Genomic DNA, 20262 nt, shown 5'->3' on the forward strand with positions numbered 1-20262 from the left:
TCAGCACCACATAAGCAAAAAGAAAAAAGCCGGAAGTGGTGCTGTGGCTCAAGTGGTAGAGCACTAGCCTTGAGCTGATAGAGCTGAGGGACAGTGCCCAGGCCCAGAGTTCAGGCCCCACGACCAGACGCCCCCCCCCCAAAAAAAAGAGAAAGTTTAAGAAAATAAAAGTACTCTATAGTCTTATATTAACATGCTAAAAACATTAATTTTATTTTCTTCTATTATTTGTTGGATCAGACTCATAGTAAGATAGTTGAGATCATGCCTTTTCTTTTCTTTTCTTTCATTTTTCGGACATGGAGCCTGAACTCTGGGACTGGGTACTATCCCTCAGCTCTTCAGCTCAAGGTTAGTGCTCTACCACTTGAGCCACAGTGCTACTTCCGGCTTTTTCTGCTTATGTGGTGCTAAGGAATTGAACCCAGGGCCTCATGCATGCAAGGCAAGCGCTCTACCACTGAGCCACCTTCTCAGCCCCAAACTTTATTTTTATTTTTTGTCGGTCATGGGGCTTGAACTCTGGGCCTGAATGCTATCCCTCAGCTCTTTAACTCAAGGCTTGCACTCTACCACTTGAGCCACAGCTCCACTTTCAGTTTTCTGAGTGGTTTATTGGAGATAAGAGTCTCACTTTCCTGTCCAGGCTGGCTTTGAACCAGGTCCTCAGATCTCAGCCTCCTGAGTAGCTAGGATTACAGGTGTGAGCCACCGGTGCTTGGCTCTATTTACAGGCATGAGCCACAGGTGCCCGGCTCTATTTTTATTTTTTTGTTGGTTATGAGGCTTGATTGAGCCACAGCTCCACTTCTGGTTTTTTGGTGGTTTATTGGAGATAAGAGTCTCATGGACTTTCCTGTCCAGGCTATCTTTAAACCGGGATATCCTCAGTAGCTAGGATTATGGGTGTGAGCAACTGGCACCACGCCCTAGTATAATTTTAAATGGCAAAAAAACTTGTTTTGAACTCATACTCTTTGTCAGTCAACAACTATGTACGTGTGTAAATATGAATGTATATAAGTATCACACATACATATACCTATGTGTATTCAAGACATGGTTGAATGCATTGAGTGTTGTCTGCTTCAAGGAAGATTTATTGTCTTTCAGGGCCCATAGTCAACTATAAGGACATGAGAAGAAGGTCTGTGTTCTGCTGAGGTTCACATAAGACACTTGTCTGGGTGCTAGGAATGTGGCTTAGTGGTAGAGTGCTTGCCTAGCATGCATGAAGCCCTGGGTTCTATTCCTCAGTACCACATAAACTGAAAAAGCTGGAAGTGTCACTGTGGCTCAAGTGGTAGAGTACTAGCCTTGAGCACAGAGAGGCTCAGGGACAGTGTCCAGGCCCTGAGTTCATCTCCAGGACTAGCAGAAAAAAAAAAAAAAAGAAACTTGTCTGGGTGATCTGAATTTTGTTTAACAATGTTTCTTTCTTTGTAGGTTCCTCTCTTTGGTGTTAAGACTGTTGGTCAGAGAAGCCCTGATGAACCAGTACTGAGCAAAGCTGAATTTGTTGAGAAAGTTCGGCAGAGTAACCAGGCCTGTCATGATGGAGATTTCCACACAGCTATTGTTCTTTACAATGAAGCTCTGGCTGTTGACCCTCAAAACTGCATCTTGTACAGCAATCGATCTGCAGCCTACATGAAAATCCAGCAGTATGACCAGGCACTGGATGATGCCATCAAAGCCCGACTCCTCAACCCCAAGTGGCCAAAGGTAGCAGTTTTATTACATTAGAGTCTCATGTGCTGATACTGTATTTTAGCATAACATCTTATTGATTCAGTGTGGTTATTAGATAATCAGCTTCATCAAAATGCACAGTGCCTTCACTGGACTTCACTTGCCTTGAATTCTAGTACCCAGGAGTTGGAGGGAGTAGGTTTGTAAATTCAAAGCCAGCCTTGGCTGCATAGCCAAACCAGGACAGCTTGAGATATATGTGTAATATGTGTGTATTTGTATGTATATATATTTACACCTACAAATATACACATTTATATACGTGAATATATATACGCATATATATATGTATATACATACACACGTACAGATATATATTAAGACCTTGCCTTAAAACCAAACCAAACAAAAGCCAGAAATCTAATAAAAAGCTTTTTTTTATAATAAAGCTTATCTCATGTAATCAATATAATTGCATTTCTATATCCCAGAATTCCTGGCAGTGGAGTGCACTGCAGAATTCTTTTTTTTTTTTTTTTGTCGGTAGTAGGGCTTGAACTCTGGGCCTGGGTGCTATCCCTCAGCTCTTCAGCTCAAGGCGAGCACTGTACCACTTGAGCTACAACACCACTTCCTATAGAATTCTTTATCCACTACAGTTCACTGCAGAGATTATTTACTTTCATAAGTATATTATTGATGGGAATTGTGGCTCAAGGTCATTGCTGTGCATCATCAAACAGTATCCTATGACAGATCACTAGCCTCTGACAGTAACAAAATTCAGAATCTGAAGTATGTTTCTACTGAGTACATATCACTCTTTTTTTTTGGGGGGGGGTCTGGTAGTGGGGCCTGAATTCTGGGCCTGGGCACTGTCCCTCAGCTCTTCAGCTCAAGGCTAGCATTCTACCACTTGAGCCACAGCGCCACTTCCAGCTTTTTTTTTCTTTTTGCTGATGTGGTGCTGAGGAATCGAACCCAGGCCCTCCTCAGGCATGCAAGGCAAGCGCTCTACCACTGAGCCATCTTCTCAGCCCCAGTACATATCACTCTTAAACCAATACAAAGTTGAGCCGGGCTCTGGTGGCTCATGCCTGTAATCCTAGCTTTTCAGGAGGCTGAGATCTGAGGATCGCGGTTCAAAGCCAGCCCGGGCAGGAGAGACCGTGAGACTCCTATCTCCAATAAACCACTAGAAAAACCGGAAGTGGTGCTGTAGCTCAAGTGGTAGAGTGCTCGCCTTGAGCTGAAGAGCTGAGGGACAGCGCCCAGGCCCAGAGTTCAAGACCTACAACCGCCAAAAAAAAAAAAAAAAAACCAATAGAAAGTTGAAAGTCATTACAGGGAACCCCCTCATAATTCTGGGACCATCTGTTCTGTTTGAGTCTATGGGGCTGTTAATTGGTTTTTCTTTTCTTTTTTTTATTTTTTTGTCAGTTGTAGAGGCTGAACTCTGGGCCTGGGTGCTGTCCCTCAGCTCCATAAAAGTTAAACTGACTAATATTGTCAATATTATTATATCTCACATATGATTTCCAAAATATTTAGAATTATTTGTTTGAAATTGGATTCAGACAAAGACAAACTTCTTTTGATTAGGCTTCCTTTTATTTCCCTTTGAGTCTACGTGTACTTGTTAATGTTTAGGTCTCCTATAGCTTTGCTTTTTTTTTTCTTTTTTTGTCAGTTATGGGGCTTGAACTCTGGGCCTGGGCGCTCTCCCTCAGCTCTTCAAGCTCAAGGCGAGCACTCTACAACTTGAGCCACAGAGCCATTTCCAGTTTTCCGAGGGTTTATTGGAGATAAGAGTCTCACCAACTTTCCTGCCTGGACTGGTTTTGAACTGCGATCCTCAGATCTCAGCCTCCTGAGTAGTTAGGATTATAGGCATGAGCCACTGGCACCTGGCTAGCTTTGTTAAATTTAGTCAAAAATACAATTTATTGGGCACCGGTGGTACCCAGTAAATAAAATATTTAAATATAAAAATATTTTTGTACTTTATATCATGTGACTGTTAAATTAACTTTTGAATTCTACTAATTTTTTTCTTTACAAATTCCTTAGGATTTTCTATGCACATGATCATTTTGACAGAAAGTAACCACAATTCTATTCTTTTCTTTCTTTTGCTTGTTTTCAGAATGGTATTTAATCAGTGCTAATGTAATTTCTCTTTCTGGCTCCACTTATTGGTTAGCATATTGGATACTCCATTCCTCATTCCAGTCCCTACAGTTAACTTCTTTTTTTTAAATCCAGTTTCTGTGTTCTTTAAGATTTTTGCAATTGTGTGTGTGTGTGTGTATGTGTGTGTTTTGTTGGTCGTGGGTCTTGAACTCTGGGTCTGGGCGCTGTCCCTCAGCTCTTCAGCTCAAGGCTAGCACTCTACCACTTAAGCCACGTGCTTTCAGTTTTCTGAGAGGTTTATTGGAGATAAGAGTCTCATGGACTTTTCTTGCTCAGGCTGTCTTTGAACTGTGATCCTCAGATCTCAGCCTCCTGAGTAGCTAGGATTACAGGGGTGAGCCACCAGCACCTGACTGTGTGTGTGTGTGTATTTGTGTGTGTGTGTATTTGTGTGTGTGTGTGTGTGTGTGTGTAAGTGTGTGTGTAAGTAGTAGTATAAAGGAGTTGCCATTCACCAAAGCAGTTATGAACACAGTACATCTTGTTCATGAAATACTACAGTCACATATTTACCCCACATATTATTTATTTATTTATTTTGCGGGGCTTGAACTCTGGACCTGGACATTGTCCCTGAGTTTCTTTTGCTCAAAGTAAATGCTCTACCACTTGAGCTATGGCACCACTTTGGCTTTCTCTGAAGAGTTGATTGGAGATGAGTCTTATGGAGTTTCCTGCCCAGACCAGCTTTGAACCATGATCCTCAGATCTCAGCCTCCTGAGCTAGGATTACAGGTGTGAGACACTGGTGCTCAGCTTACCCTACATACTTTTAAATATTACCCTCCATTCTTAGAAAAGAAAAAAGACTGCCGGGCGCTGGTGGCTCACGCCTGTAATCCTAGTTATTAAAGAGGCTGAGATCTGAGGATCATGGTTCAAAGCCAGCCTGGGCAGGAAAATTCGTGAGATTCTTATCTCCAATAAACTACTAGAAAACCAGAAGTGGTGCTATGGCTCAAGTGGTAGAGTGCTCGCCTTGAGCTGAAGAGCACAGGGACAGCGCCCAGGCTCAGAGTTCAACCCCACGACCAACAAATAAAAAAAAAAGAAAAAAAGAAAAGCTAGGCTCTGGTGGCTTATGCCTGTAATCCTAGCTACTTAGGAGGATGAGATCTGAGGATCACAGTTCAAGCCAGCCTGGGCAGGAATGAGACTCTTAACTCCATTAAACAACCAAAAAATCTGGAGATGGAGCTGTGGCTCAAGTTGGTAGAGTGCTAGCCTTTAGCAAAAGAAGCTCAAGGAACAGCACCCAGACCAAGTTCAAGCCCCAATGCCTGAAAGAAAAGAAGATAAAAGAAAAAATAAAAGAAAGTGACTGCCAGGTGTTGGTGGCTCATGATTGTAGTCCTAACTGTTCAGGACTCTGAGGTCTGAAAATCTTGGTTCCAATCTAAGTTCTTGAGTTCATGCCCCTATTCCTTCTGCTTTTTAGTTATCTTTTGTCTTTCAAATAGAATTATTTTTGTTTTCTTCACAAGCCAGGAAAAGGGTGGAGGGAGACAAAAGTCAGGTGAGACGTGAATAACTACTAGATTTTTTTTTCTCATTTACTCATATGCTTGGTTCCTTATTGACTTATTAGTATTTTAATCCCAAACTGTTAATTATCTTTCAATTATTTTTGCCCAGTGCTAGCATTGGACTTCTGTCCTTCTACCTATGCTCCCACTTATCTGGGATTACAAGCGTACACCATTGTACTTGGCTCAAAACTGTTTTTAAGTCAGGTGTCAGTGGCTCATGTCTATAACTCTAGCTACTCAGGAGTTTGAGTTCTGAGGACTCCTGTCCCTGGGCAGAGAAATCTGTGAGAATCTTATCTCCGATTAAACAGCAGAAAGCAGAAGTGGAGGTATGGCTCAAGTCTGAGAGCTCCAGCCTGGAATGAAAAGAACAAGAGCTTGAGACTGTGAGTTCAAGCCCCAGCACTGGCACAAAAACAAACAACCACTTTAAACTGTTAGCTATGCCGTGTATATCTCAGTCTACAAACCTAATTGTTTTTAATCATTATAAATATGTCAATTGGAGTTGTTGTGAGTTTTAGATAAAAAGAAGATAAAAGTTGACTTAGAAAGGAGTGCTCATTTGGCAATTGGTGAAGGCCAGCCTCTTCTACTTGTGTACTGTAATCAACCCTGAGGTAAAAAGTGGTAGAAAAAGCACATGTAAGGAAAACAACAAAGTAGTCTTTGTTTCTTTTTACCTAGGAAAAACTACAAACAAAAGTTTTCTTGGTAGTCTTTTTGTTTGTTGTTGAAATGAGTCCCAGGCCTACTTGTCATTGCTTAAAATAGTTATGCATTTAATTTTTATTTTATTATTGCTGATCTAAGAGGAGAGTCAGTTTTTCTTTCTTTCTTTCTTTTTTCTTTTTCTTTCTTTCTTTCTTTCTTTCTTTTTTTTTTTTACCAAGAGGGGTTTTCCTAAGAAATGTCAGCCTAAAAAAATGTGAGAGTCTAGAACATCTCCTTGGAGACCAGGCTTTTGTTGGATGGAAACTACTCTGAGATAGATATAATGTCCTTAAGAAATGATTCAGGGAGTCTGGCAACAAGAGAAGTGTTGCCATAGGAAATCTAAGAAATAGAAGCTCATTTGTTTAATCTCTCTATTTTAGTTTGTCATAATTCAAGAGTGGTCTATCCTAGTGACCAAGTTATAAACAAACATGTAAGTAACAAGTATTACTTCTAGCTTTTGGATTATGTCTTCCTCCTGAATACATTTAATTATTGGTTAAATTTATGATGTTTTTACAGAGATTGGCTATATTTTAGAAGTGATACATTGTTTTTATTTTGAAAAGGGTTCTAGAAGCAGATTTTTTTTTTTTTTTTTTGGTTGTGGGGCCTGAAATCTGGACCTGGGCACTGTCCCTGAGCTCTTCAACTCAGGGCTAGCGCTCTACCACTTGAGCCACAGCGCCACTTCTGGCTTTTTCTGATTATGTGATGCTGAGGAATCGAACCTAGGGCCTCATGCATGCAAGGCAAGCACTCTACCACTGAGCTACCTTCCCAGCCCCTAGAAGCAGTTTTTGTATTATCATAGTTTAAAAAGTAACTTGCAGAAAACTTTGTAGAAAGTTTGCATTGTTGTCTTTATTTGGGTTTTCTGAAAGAGCACCTTCAAATTGAATTTAAAGGAGATAGTATTTCTTGCTAGTTGAAATCCAGTGAAGTGTTAGGAACTAAAGTTAGAGTGCTTCATATATTAGTGTAAATGATGTTTTGCTTCATTTATTAGTGTAAATGATGTTTTGAGTTGTACTATACTGAATTGTGAAAGTATTTATTTTTTGAGCTTTTTATTATTTTGAATTAACTCATTTTATTAGCTTAGATACATTTAAATAATTTATAAAAGCATTTAAGATTTTATACACAAAAACATATATATATATATAGCTTTAAGATGTGAAAATAAAGAAATGATAGGGTTTAAAGGACTCTGTATGTGTTTTGTTTAGCTCCCTTACTTATTAGCATTTTATTGTTTTATTATTATCATCTCACTTTTGGCATTGTTGGGTTTGTTTATCTTTGGCCTGGGCACTGACCCTGAGCTCTTTCGCTCAAGGATAATACTTTACCACTTTGAGCCACAGCTTCACTTTTGGTTTTCTGGTGGTTAATTGGAGATAGGAGTATCATGGATGTGGCTGCGTGGGCTGGCTTTGAACTGAGATTCTCAAATCTCAGCCTCCTGAGTAGCTAGGATTACAGGTGTGAGCCACCAGCACCCATCTGAGCATTGGCATTTGTTCAGACAAATAGAATAAATTGTAGACCTGGTGTCTCATCACTCTGAGCCCTTCTGTGGGTATTGAGAACATCAGCACACAGTTGGTTCAGTTGTCCTGAGATAATAAGACAAAATAGAAAAAAACCAACAACAAAAATCCCATACTGGGGTTGGAGTTGTGGCTGAGTTGGTAGAGCACCAGCCAATGAATGAAAGCACCAGGTACTGAGTTCAGGTCCTGATCTCGATCCTCAAAAAATAAATAACCCATTGCTGGGCACCAGTGGCTCACACCTGTAATCCTAGCTACTCAGGAGGCTGAAATCTGAGGATTGAAGTTTGAAGCTAGCCTTGGCAGAAAAGTCCCTGTGAGACTCTTAGCTGCAATGAACTACTCCAAAACTGGAAGTAGAGCTGTGGCTCAAGTTGTAGAGCACTAGCCTTGAGCATAAGGAGGCTTAGGGACAGTGCCCAGGCTCTGAGTTCAAGCCCCAGGACCAGAAAATAAGTAAACAAACAAACAAATAAATAACCCATATCTCCTTATGTATATGACTAGTTTTTGTGAGACAGTACTGAGGTTTGAACTCAGTCTGAGTGCTGCCCCTTTGCTTTTTTTGCTTAAGGCTAGAGCTCTACCACTTGAACTATAGTTCTACTTCCAGCTCTTTGGTGGTTAATTGGAGATAAGAAACTCACAGACTTACCTGCCCGAATGGCTTCTTACTGTAATCCTCAGAACTCGTTCTCTGGAGTAGCTAGGATTATAGGCATGAGTTACTGGCAACTGGCCTGTGTGTATGACTTAAACATTAGTTTAAGCCACCTTTCTGTACTATTTTGGATTGGAAGACCACTTTAGAAACTAATAACTCTTAAAATGTTTATTTTCAGAATATGATTAGAACTTAGCCATTGAGTTAGAATTTGATAAACTTGTAGGTGACTTTTAGAAATTTATGCAAATGTGTATCATGCTGCTGTCAGATAGAGGTAGTGGGGTATGAACACTGGGCTTAGTTATTAGGCAGGAAGTCTCAGCTCCTGTTATTTAATTCTTAAGCCACAGATATCCTCCCTATAATGTTTTACTCTTGAGAATGCCTGTGATCCAAACATCAGGCCGTGATTCATTAGCTTACTCTCCCATGAGATAGCAAGCCATCACCTATCAGATTGTACACTAAGATTATTGTATACTAAGATTATAAAGCCCACAGGCAGACTTGAAAACCCAAAATTATTCTGGAGTACATTCCATGTGATCTTAAGATTCAGAATAGATCATATTCTACATATATGTAGGCTCATCACATACACACCCACACCTACATATGAGTAAGTTCTAGGTGTGTGGCCCTCTTCAGTATGTATTTTATAACCTTAATGCTAACAGGGCCTATGAAATTCTCTTTTTGTCTTTTGTTTGGTTCTAGTCCTGGGGCTTGAACTCAGGGCCTGGGTTCTGTTCCTGAGCCTTTTTACTCAAGGCTAGCTTCTTACCACTTGAGCCACAGCTCCATTTCCAGATTTTTTGGTAATTAATTGGAGATAAGAGTCTCATAGAGGGCTGGGAAGGTGGCTCAGTGGTAGATCGCTTGCCTTGCATGCTCGAGGCCCTGGGTTCGATTCCTCAGCACCACATAAGCAAAAAGAAAAAAGCCGTGGCGCTGTGGCTCAAGTGGTAGAGCGCTAGCCTTGAACTGAAGAGCTTAGGGACAGTGCTCAAGCCCAGAGTTCAGGCCCCATGACCGGACCCCCCCCCCCAAAAAAAAAAGAGTCTCATAGACTTTTCTGCCTGGGCTGGCTTTGAACCATGATCTTCAGATCTTGGCCTCCAGAGAAACTAGGATTATTGGTGTGAGCCACCAGCACCTGGCCCCTATGAAATTATTATAAATGTCAACTCCTATTTTAGCATTTTATGCCTAACCCCTGTAAAGAAGCACCAGACACGAAGACTCTAGATGAACATAGCACAAAAATACTACTCATCCCTTTAAGCTATCAAGTTAAGGAAAAAAAAGCACAGAAGGCTGGGAATGTGGCTTAGTGGTACAATGCTTGCCTTGTATACATGAAGCCCTGGGTTCAATTCCTCAGTACCACATAAACAGAAAAAGCTGGAAGTAGCACTGTGGCTCATGTGGAAGGGTGCTAGCCTTGAGCAAAAGAAGTTCAGGGACAGTGCCCAGGCCCTGAGTTCAAGCCTCAGGACTGGCAAAAAAAAAAAAAAAAAAAAAGAAAAAGGAAAAAAAAAAGAAAAAAAGACAGACTAGCTGCTATGAGGAAGAGATTTAAGTAGGCAATCTGAGCTAGAAAATGAGGCATTAATGTGTGAAGGTCAAGCACAAAGGATAAGAAGTATGTCATTATAGTGGTACAAGGCACCAAACAAGGAAGTGGCAGTCAGAATCTCAAGAGTGGCAAAACTGAGTAAATTTTAAAGTCAAAACATGAGCAGGTGGCATGGATCTGGTACTGACTAGAAAGTCCTTATCTACTTCTTGCCAGCTAATTCATCCTGGGCCAGAAAGGAAAAGGTGTCCATAAAAATCAGTACTAGAGGGCTGGGAGATGGTAGAGTGCTTGCCTTGCATGCATGAGGCCTTGAATTCAATTCCTCAGCACCACATAATCAGAAAAAGCTGAAAGTGGCACTGTAGCTCAAGTGGTAGAGCGCTAGCTTTGAGCTGAAGAGCTGAGGGACATTGTCTAGGCCCAGAATTCAGGCCCATGACTGACAAATAAATAAATAAATAAATAAAGACAGTACTAAAGCAGTCACTGATATTTGAGTGAGGTTTATGGACAGCAATATTTTATCAGTGTTAATATCCTGAGGGTTTTGTTGTTTGTTTATTTATTTACTTACTTATTGTGGTACTGGGGGGTTTGAACAAGGTTGCCTCATGCTTGCTAGACAGATTCTTTACATTGCTTAGGTTGATCTTGAACTCCTGGGCTCAAGTAATCCTGCCTCAGGCTTCTGAGTGGTAAGTACATGTGTGTACCACCACACCAAGCTCCTCATAGTTTCTTTTAATGATAAAACATTCTATTTATGTTTAAAGTCAATTTAGATAAGAAATTTGGGATTTTAGAGGGATTTGAGCTCTGAAGAGTATACTGAGAAAGAGGAATATTTTTAGTGCTATGTTTCAAATATGTACAGAAAGAATCTTTTCTTAAACAATACATGTGCCCATACATTAATACGAGTTGCAAATTATTAAGTAAATGCAAATTGGCTTTGGCTGTAGAAATAATTTCTTAGACTTGTACGCCCTCTGGTGTTCAATTTATAGTCAAGATTCGTATGTGGCTTTTCAGTAGTTCTATAGTTTGAATTGCTACATGTGTTTTCTTTGAAGAAACTATAAATTTTGAACTAATAATGGTAATTGTTCAGTACATATTTCTTGATCTCATTTTTGTAAGATCTTATAGCGTGTTTGTAGAACTGTGTAACTGGTTATGTTAGCTACATTTACTTTCACATACTCTATATCAATATTGGTTATATTTAAAACATAAATTCTTTCCCAAAAGTCTATGATAAGGCTTAATTATAGTATTTTTCCAGTATTGGGAATTGGACTATAGCAATTGGACTGGGAATTTTCTGTAGCATTTGAGCTATGGCTACCAGCCTCCCCCCTCCCCCCCCACATTTTTTCTTTTTGGTGGTTCTGGGGTTTGAAGTGAAGGCTTCATGTTTACTAGGTTGATGCTTTACCACTTGAGTCACACCTCCAGCCCTTAATTAAAATATTATTTTTATATGGAGGTTTGATAGCAGTTGTAAATTATGTTGAATGGTTAAGCTAGCATACCTGGCATATTGTAGGCCCCAATAAATATTTCAAGGTAAATAAAAAGGAAAAATAGAAAACTTTGAGGCTGACAACTTGTATTTTTAAATGATTGAATGGATTGAAATAAATAGAATGGTTGCCAACCTTGTGAGTTCTGAGGCATAGTTTGTTAACTAAAAAACCAAGAATTTTAGGGGAACAGATGACTTTTAACTTTTGGGACAATATTTAATTGAAGGAGAACTTCTGTCTTTAGGGATTCTTATAACCAGTTAAAAATCTCAGTTTAAGCTGCCTGCAGCTCATTCCTAGCTACTTAGGAGGCTGAGGATCACTGTTCAAAGTCAGCCCAGGCAGGAAAGTCTATGAGACTCTTATTTCCAATTAACTAGAAAAAAGTTGTAAGTGGAGTGGTTGCTTAAGTAGTAGAGCATTAGTCTTGAGCAAAAATGCTCAAAGACAGTGCCCAGGTCCTGAGTTCAAGCCCCACTACAGGTTTTCGTGCGCACGTGCGCACACACGCGTGCACACACACACACACACAACTAGAGCCTCCTTTTTTACAAGTTGGATCATGGACTGAATCAATTTGATTCTGTGGATCTCAGAAAAATCATACAAATTTGGTGCAAGTTTATAAGTCACTGTGACTGATTATAGAAGTTTAGTAAATGAAGTCTTAGGCAAGCATCTCTTTCAAATGGGGGAAGAATTTAAAAGGCCATTCTAAACACAAGAGTTTTTCTGTTTACCAGATCATTGGCTCAAAAGCAATAACCTCTGGGTTATTTTATGTAGTATATTTTCCTAACGATTTGTTATGTGTGTCATAAATAACCATATCCAAAATCCTGTTCATGCACTTTATCTGGTTATATGTGTTATATAGATTTATATGGAGATCATCTTTTAGCTTTGGCATCATCTTAGTAGCAGAATTAAGAGTTTGTTTTTATGTTCTAAATCAATAGAGGAAGTTCTACTGCCTTTTCACATTAGGGTACTCTATAAATTATTTCACAAATATTTAGTAAATAATTGAATGCATAGCAACTTGTCACCCATTCTTTAGTTGTAAAGTAGTGCTTTTTTTGTGGGTATTGTACTTGCTAGGTAGTCACTCTACCACGGCCCTGTCTCCTGCTCCATTTTCCACTGGTTATTTTATGGTAGGGTCTCATTTCCTGCCAAGTTACATGCCTAAACAGTGATCAGACTATTTGAGGTTTCCCATTGTTGCTGGGGTGCCAGGCACACACACCTGCATCCCATTTTCCTCTGTGGAAATGGCATTTTAAGAACTTTTCTGCCCAAGCTGGTGTGAAACTGTGATCCTCCTGATCTCAGTTTCCTATGCAGTTTGTGATCATAGGTATATGCCTATCACGCCATTGAGAAGGGTCTCATATACTTTCCTGCCTAGGCTGGCCTTGAACCCTTATTCTCCCATTCTTGGCCTTCCAAGAAATTAGTATTATAGAAGTGAGTCTAGCAATGGGTTTTGAAATTTGTGTTTGCATAATTTACATAATCTACAATGTGGGCTGGGAAGGTGGCTCAGTGGTAGAGTGCTTGCCTTGCATGCATGAGGCCCTGAGTTTGATTCCTCAGTACCACATAAGCAGGAAAAAAAAAAGCTGGAAGTGGCACTGTGGCTCACAAGTGGTAGAGCGCTAGCCTTGAGCTGAAGAGCTGAGGGACAGTGCCCAGGCCAGAGTTCAGGCCCCACGACCGTACCCCCATAATCTACAATGTTCAAATTGTGTTTACATTTATTGTCTTACCACTCCTCCACATCTCAGTTTAATCCTATTAGATCAGCATGGTAGGCATTTTTATCCCTATTTTATAGATAAAGAAAACTGAGTTATGGGAGGGATTGTGATTTGCATAAATAAATTGTATATGTGGAAATTCCTTAAAATATAAAAAGGCTAAAAATGACTTTTTTTATTATTGTCTGTTAAGCGTTTTTTCAATCATATTCTTCTCCCTATGAGTTTTATTCTTTTCCAGATTCATACCTCATACTATATTGGCTAGTTGCCATATAGGTGGTTAGCAATAGCTCCTCTTCGCTGTAATAGGTTTGATGGTATTCAGAGCAGGTTGGAAATAGTAGTATTACAGTAGAGTTCACAATTACTTCTTTGTTTTTAACTAAATATGGAAGATAACTTTTAGCCCTTCCTGCTATTTTATTTTGGTTAAGAGAACAGGTGAAAATGTGTTTAAAATATTTAAACTAAACTCTACATATATAGTATATGTTTAAAGTATATAATATATACTTAGTTTATATATGCTATATGACATATAACATAGAATATACTATATCATAAACATTGTATATGTTTAAAGTTTTAATTTTTTTTTTGATCCAGTCGTGGGGCCTGAACTCTGGGCCTGGGCGCTGTCCCTCAGCTCTTCAGCTCAAGGCTAGCACTCTACCACTTGAGCCACAGCGCCACTTCTGGCTTTTTTTTTCCTGCTTATGTGGTGCTGAGGAATCGAACCCAGGGCCTCAAGCATGCAAGGCAAGCACTCTACCACTGAGCCACCTTCCCAGCCCAAAGTTTTAATTTTATAAGATGAAAACGCTGAACATCTGTTGCACCCCAATGTGAATATACCCAACATTTAAAATTGGGTATATTTAAAGATGGTAAATGTCATGTGTTTTTATGGTAATTAAAAACCATATTAAAATGGTAGAAAACACAAGAAATTTAACAAATGTGAACAATCTGCCATCTATACTGAGAAATGATCATATTTTCTGCAGTTATTGTGAGATGCTGAGTCCTAGAGTCATGACTTGGCACAGCCTTGAGCCTTCTGCAGCCTATGTCACACAGGTAAAATATGAATCTGGCTTTAATTTTTAGTTAATATGGTGAGAAGGAGCTCAATATGCTTCTTTTTCATTCGTGTTTCCCTGGTATGAGAGGAAGATTTATTATGTTTAATGATTCTTCCATACTTTTACTAGAAACCTCCTCTCCAGATGTCTGTCTGGCACTCATTGTGAGCTATTTGGAGATCTCTTCAGCTTTGCAAAATTAATAAGTGATTAGCGTAAGATCCTAGGATAGTCATCTATAATGTACAGGGGTTTATTCAGGAGCTCTTCAATTTCTTCCAGCAATGACTGTCCAAATCTCATTACTCTGTCTTCTGCTAAAATGTTAGTAGACATTGTGGTTTTATCCTTGAGTATGATGATTTAATTATAAAATAACTTTTCACTGGAAAGTAATTTATTAAAACAGAGAATCTCCCTAACAAATAGCATAGTAATTTCCCCAAGTATTATTTTTCCTTTTAGAACTACCTACTAGGAAAATACAGCAATCCAAATATACATCTGTGTATGATGGAACTTTCACGACCCTATCACTTACAGTAAAATTCTTTTTTTTTTTAAGTAAAATTCTTATCATGTCCCAAGAAAGCTTGATTTCAACTTTTCTTAGTTGCCCTTTTGCCTACCATACTTTAGTTATCCTTTTCTCTGCCTATTCCTTATATATTTTCATTTTGTCCTCACTCTGAGTCGTTTATACTTGCTACCTGGGATTGTTTTTTTTCCCCATGGAGCTACAGCTGGTTCTTTCTTAAAATCAGTTTGACTATTACTGCCTAATCTCATGTAACCATTTAGGTATCTTTAGTTACATTTTCTATTTGGACTGTCCCTCCGGCTTTTCTTCCTGAGTTTTTTTTTTCCTGAGTTTTTTCAATCTACCTTTCCTTCTAGAATAAATGCTCCATGAGCGTGGGGGATCTTGGCTTCGATGTCTATCACTGTTTCCCCTGTACCTAAAATAGTAGGGTAGATACTTAATAAACAGTTTGTTGAACAAATGAGTTAGTGGTTTTTTTTCTGTACCCTGCTATGTTCTAGGACACTGCTACCCCAAGTGGGAGAACAGAATTTATTCAGGGGATTGGCAATGCAATAACTGTAATGTGAGAGTGCTAAGTCCTATATTAGAGCAACCTATAAATGCTATGGGATCACAGATAAGAGAATAATTAATCTCTCCTAGAGATAGGTCAGGGGCTATTAGACATGAATTAATGTATTGCTGCTTTATATTTTACATTAAATCATTCTCCCGAGGCACTTTGCTGATTAGTTACTGACTAGTTCTTGAATTTCTGGTACTTCACTTAACCTTGCCATTTGCTCTTCTGTAAAAAGATAGTGGTAATATTGACCTGGAGAATGCTATAAAAATTAATCGTTTAATGTTGACTAAGTGCTTTGGAAATATAAAATGCTGTATAAATTCGGTTGTTCTTAATCATATTAGCAACCACTTTCTATAATTAAGTTTAACCATGTACTTAGTTTTCAATTATTCAGATAAAAATACATGTCACTTTAAAAAAGAGGTTATTTTGGAAAGTCTTGTTTTTAAAGTCTTGTTTGACATGGTATTTGAATTGTGTTATTAGTGGAAAACAATGTATACATTCTGTATTTCCTCTATTATTTTCTCAGAAGAGTAATAACATACTATAACCCCCAGGAGGCAGTAGTATACCACGAAGAGCATATGCCTGCTGAGCAGGAGCCAGTCTGTTAGTGATTAGGGACTTGATTCAATATGCAGAGACTGTCCTTATTCATCAGATAGGGAGGAATTCAGGAGATAGTTTAACTTTCCTCTTCCTATAGCATTATATAATCTTGTGTTTAAGAAGTTTTTCCTTCCTTAAAGAGATGATCTTATCTTTTTCAATATGCAGAGTATAATGATGTCTAGGGATTGTTTTGTATGTAAGGGGACCTCCCTTTATTCTATATTGGTCTTGAGATAGATTTCCCTCTAAAAGTTATGAATACATTAAAATTCATATACATTGAATCTTACTTTATTTTTAAAGGAATTTTATTAACCTACATTAGTTGTACAAGGAGAGTTACATCGTGACATTTTTGTATATGCATACATAAACCTTACCCCCTCTATCACTCTGTTTTATCTCCCTTCCTTCTCCCCTTCTCCTCTTTTTCCTCCTCCTCTTCCTCCTCCTCCTCCTCCTCCTCCTCCTTCTTCTTCTTCTTTTTTTTTTTTGGTTGGTTGTGAGGTTTGAACTTAGAGCCTGGGCTCAGTCCCTGAGTTCTTTTTGCTCAAGGCTAGCGCTCTACCACTTTGAGACACAGTGCCACTTCCGGCTTTTTTTCTTTTTGCTTATGTGGTGCTGAGGAATCGAACCCAGGGCCTTATGTATGCAAGGCAAGTGCTCTACTACTGAGCCACCTTCCCAGCCCATCCTTCCCCCTCTTAAAACACTTTCAACATTTTTTTTTTTTTTTTGCTAGTCATGGGGCCTGAACTCTGGGCCTGGGCACTGTCCCTCAGCTCTTCAGCTCAAGGCTAGTGCTCTACCACTGGAGCCACAGCGCCAATTCTGGCTTTTTCTGCTATGTGGTGCTGAGGAATCGAACCCAGGCCCTCATGCATGCGAGGCAAGCACTCTACCACTGAGCCACCTTCCCAGTCCTGTTTTTTAATAAGTTTTTTATTGTGAAAATACTGTACAGAGGGGTTACAGTTACATGAGCAAGGTAATGAGTACATTTCTTATCCAGCATTGTTGCTTCAACATGTTTTATTGTTCTATTTCCTTCGTTCCCTCCCTCTTTCCCTCCCTCCCCCCTCCTCTCTCTCTTTCTTTGTTGGTGTGGGGCTTGAACTCTGGGCCTGGCACTGTCCCTCATCTCTTCAGCTCAAGGCTAGCACTTTACCACTTGAGCCACAGAGCCATTTCTGGTGGTTTATTGGAGATAAGAATCTTATGGACTTTCCTACCTTGGCTGGTTTTGAATTGTGATACTCAGATCTCAGCCTCCTGAGTAGCTGGGATTATAGGTGTGAGCCACTGATGCCCAGCTTGTTCCATTTTCATACATGTATATAAAACACTTCAACTATATTCACCCTCATTTACCCTCTCCATTCACCTTTCCCTGTTGGAATCCCCCAACAGTGCCTATTTTAATCTCCTGCCATTTATTTTTTAGCATGTAGTAATTGTACTGTGGTATTTACATGAGCATATGTCATATTTTAATCAGAATGGCCTTGTCTGTTCCCCTTTCCTTCCCTGCTCCCCAGTTGTTTAACAGCTTTCAGTGAGATTGTTTTAATGCTATCTTTAAGATATACTTAAGATATACTTTGAGTTGTATATTTATTTGTTTCTGCTACAGGGAATCTAATTTATGACAGTTTTTCCTCAGATCTCAGAGGATTTCATGTTACATTGTCTAATTAAAGAGTCTTGCTTTAGAGAGTCAGAATTAACTGTCTATATGGAATTAATAGTCTTTGAAAGAATATGATTCTTAATATTTAACCCCTCCATATCACTTATACTTGAGCTTTAAGAAATTAATATACTAGCAACAGTGTTTTCCTGAAGTGTGGAAAATTTATAGGTTATCTTTGTGAGCCCCTCATTTCTCCCATTATTTCTTCTCTAAACACTGACCTATCATACAGTATTAAAACAGAATGTTAATGTTGTCCATGTCCCTACACTGTAGTTTATTGAAAATTATGACTTGATCTTGAACATGAATGTGTTCAGGTTCAATTTTTCAACACATATAAAGTCTTCAACAAGTATTTAAATAAATACTGGATAACCTGAAATAAAAATCATATTATTATTTGGATAATATAGAGATTAGAAGATTGAGGACTACTGGTAGTTTTGTCTTTGAGGATTTCAAAATGCTTGCAGTAAAATTGAAGCATCTTATTGCAAAAAAATTTAGTGCTATTTTATTTTCCTTGACTAATAAAAGAAACTGGGCCTGTGAAAGCTTATTTATGGCATCCGTATTAAGTTAGGATGGTATTCAGTGAAAGATATATGGCTTTTATCTCTAGGACCTGGAAACATGAAATTCATATATTAATATCTTGTAAGTCATTTTTTGAAAAGATAACTTAAAAATATTTGCTTGAAGACTCTATTGTCTGGAAGAGAATAATTAACCAAAAGGCAGATTTCATTATATAGATATTATCTTATAAGGTGAATTCTCTCTCTCACTCTCTCTTTCTTTCTTTCACGCGCGCGCGCGCGCGCACACACACACATACACACACATTTTTGGGTGCTAGTCCTGGAGTTTGAATTCAGGCCTTAGGTCCTATCCCTGAGCTTTTTTGCTCAAGGCCAGTGATCTTCCATTTGAACCATAGCTCCATTTTGGCTTTTTGCTGGTTAATTGGAGGTAAGCATCTTCTAGACATTCTTGCCAGGGTTGGCTTTGAATCACAATCCTCTAACTTCAGTCTCCTGAGTAGCTAGAATTACAGACATGATCCACTGGCACCTAGCAATGCTGTGACATTTTAAAGCTCATGGATATATAATATTTTCAGTTCCTGAACTTCCACAAGATGGGCCTGTACTGAAGGCAGCAGCTGTAAAGTGAAGATGCTGACAAGCAGGGAAACAAAGAAATTTCACAAGGAATTGTGGGTATTTAAAGAAGTCTAGCTCACTGTTCAGTCAACATACTGTTTTGTAGTACTGCATTCTACACTAACCTCTTGTCCTATCACTCAGCTAATTTTAAGGAAGATAATGCAACATTTGTCATCATCTACTTGATGTCTTGTGTTTTAACTTTCTGTTCTCAGGCCTCAGGAATTCTACTGCTCCAGAACAATTTAATCTATTTTTTAAAAGTTAGCATCATATAGTTTGTAACTTTTACTAACTGATTTATATGAAAGCTTGTCTTTTATCCTGATTGTGAAAGTAAAAATAATTAAGAAATCATGAGTGAAACTAATCTTTTATTTACATTTGTTTTATATATGTTTTCATGATGTCCTTTTAAAAAATGACTTTGTAAAGTGAGAATATTGCAGGAGGAAGGGTGGGTGAAGGGCCAGTGCTGAGATCACTGGGCAACAGTGGTGACTGGAAGAACTCGTGGAGCCTGACCTGGCATTTCCTTTAATCAGGTTCAGCTGTTGGTCATGTGATCATCTTTCCTTGGGACATTAAGGGAGCTTCCATCTTTCCTGAGGCATCTTATTAAATGGCTTACTTCCATTTCATTGGGAATAGAGTCCTGTACTTTAGGAGCCCCTCTTACACTGTTCACTTTTCTTAGTGAATCACAAGTAAAATGCTCACCCCAACTTGCATATAAAAACTTCAGAACAAAGAATGTGACTTGAACACATAAATATTATTATTTTTTTATGAATAGAGTTCTTATTTTTAATTTGATGAGCATGGAACTTTCCAGCTCTAACTCTCTCTTTACAATCTGTCTTTAATTTGCAAAAAAGTTACATTCCAATTTTCCAAACATAAAACTGTTTAATGGATTTTTTTGATTTGCTAGTTCTGTAGTCATGCAGGGTTATCCTGGAATTCAGCATATATCATTTCATGGACATCAATATCCTTTTCTCATTTGAACATAAACAGTTACTATTTTGATAGTAAGAGTAATTCAGTGATATCTGTCCTTGGTCTTTCTTTTCCTTTCCTTCCTTTCTTTTTTTTTTTTGGGTCCAGTCGTGGGGCCTGAACTCTGGGCCTGGGCGCTGTCCCTCAGCTCTTCAGGTCAAGGCTAGCGCTCTACCACTTGAGTATATAATTTTTTTGGGGTCCGGTCGTGGGGCCTGAACTCTGGGCCTGGGCCACAGCGTCACTTCCAGCTTTTTTCTTTTTGCTTATGTGGTGCTGAGGAATCGAACCCAGGGCCTCATGCATGTAAGGCAAGTGCTCTACCACTGAGCCACCTTCCCAGCCC

General features: G+C 38.9%; 1 protein-coding gene across 1 annotated transcript in view; it reads left to right on the forward strand.

The window, feature by feature from the left end:
• Ttc28 (tetratricopeptide repeat domain 28) overlaps nt 1-20262 on the forward strand; it is a 480228-nt gene that overhangs the window by 21978 nt on the left and 437988 nt on the right. Inside the window, exons 3-4 of the mRNA XM_013014273.1 lie at nt 241-247; nt 1447-1725. Coding sequence (XP_012869727.1) covers nt 241-247; nt 1447-1725 — 286 coding nt within the window. The remainder of the gene's footprint in view (nt 1-240; nt 248-1446; nt 1726-20262) is intronic.

This window comes from Dipodomys ordii, unplaced genomic scaffold (genome assembly GCF_000151885.1).
Source record: "Dipodomys ordii isolate 6190 unplaced genomic scaffold, Dord_2.0 Scaffold23, whole genome shotgun sequence".
Classification (NCBI taxonomy): Eukaryota; Metazoa; Chordata; class Mammalia; order Rodentia; family Heteromyidae; genus Dipodomys; species Dipodomys ordii.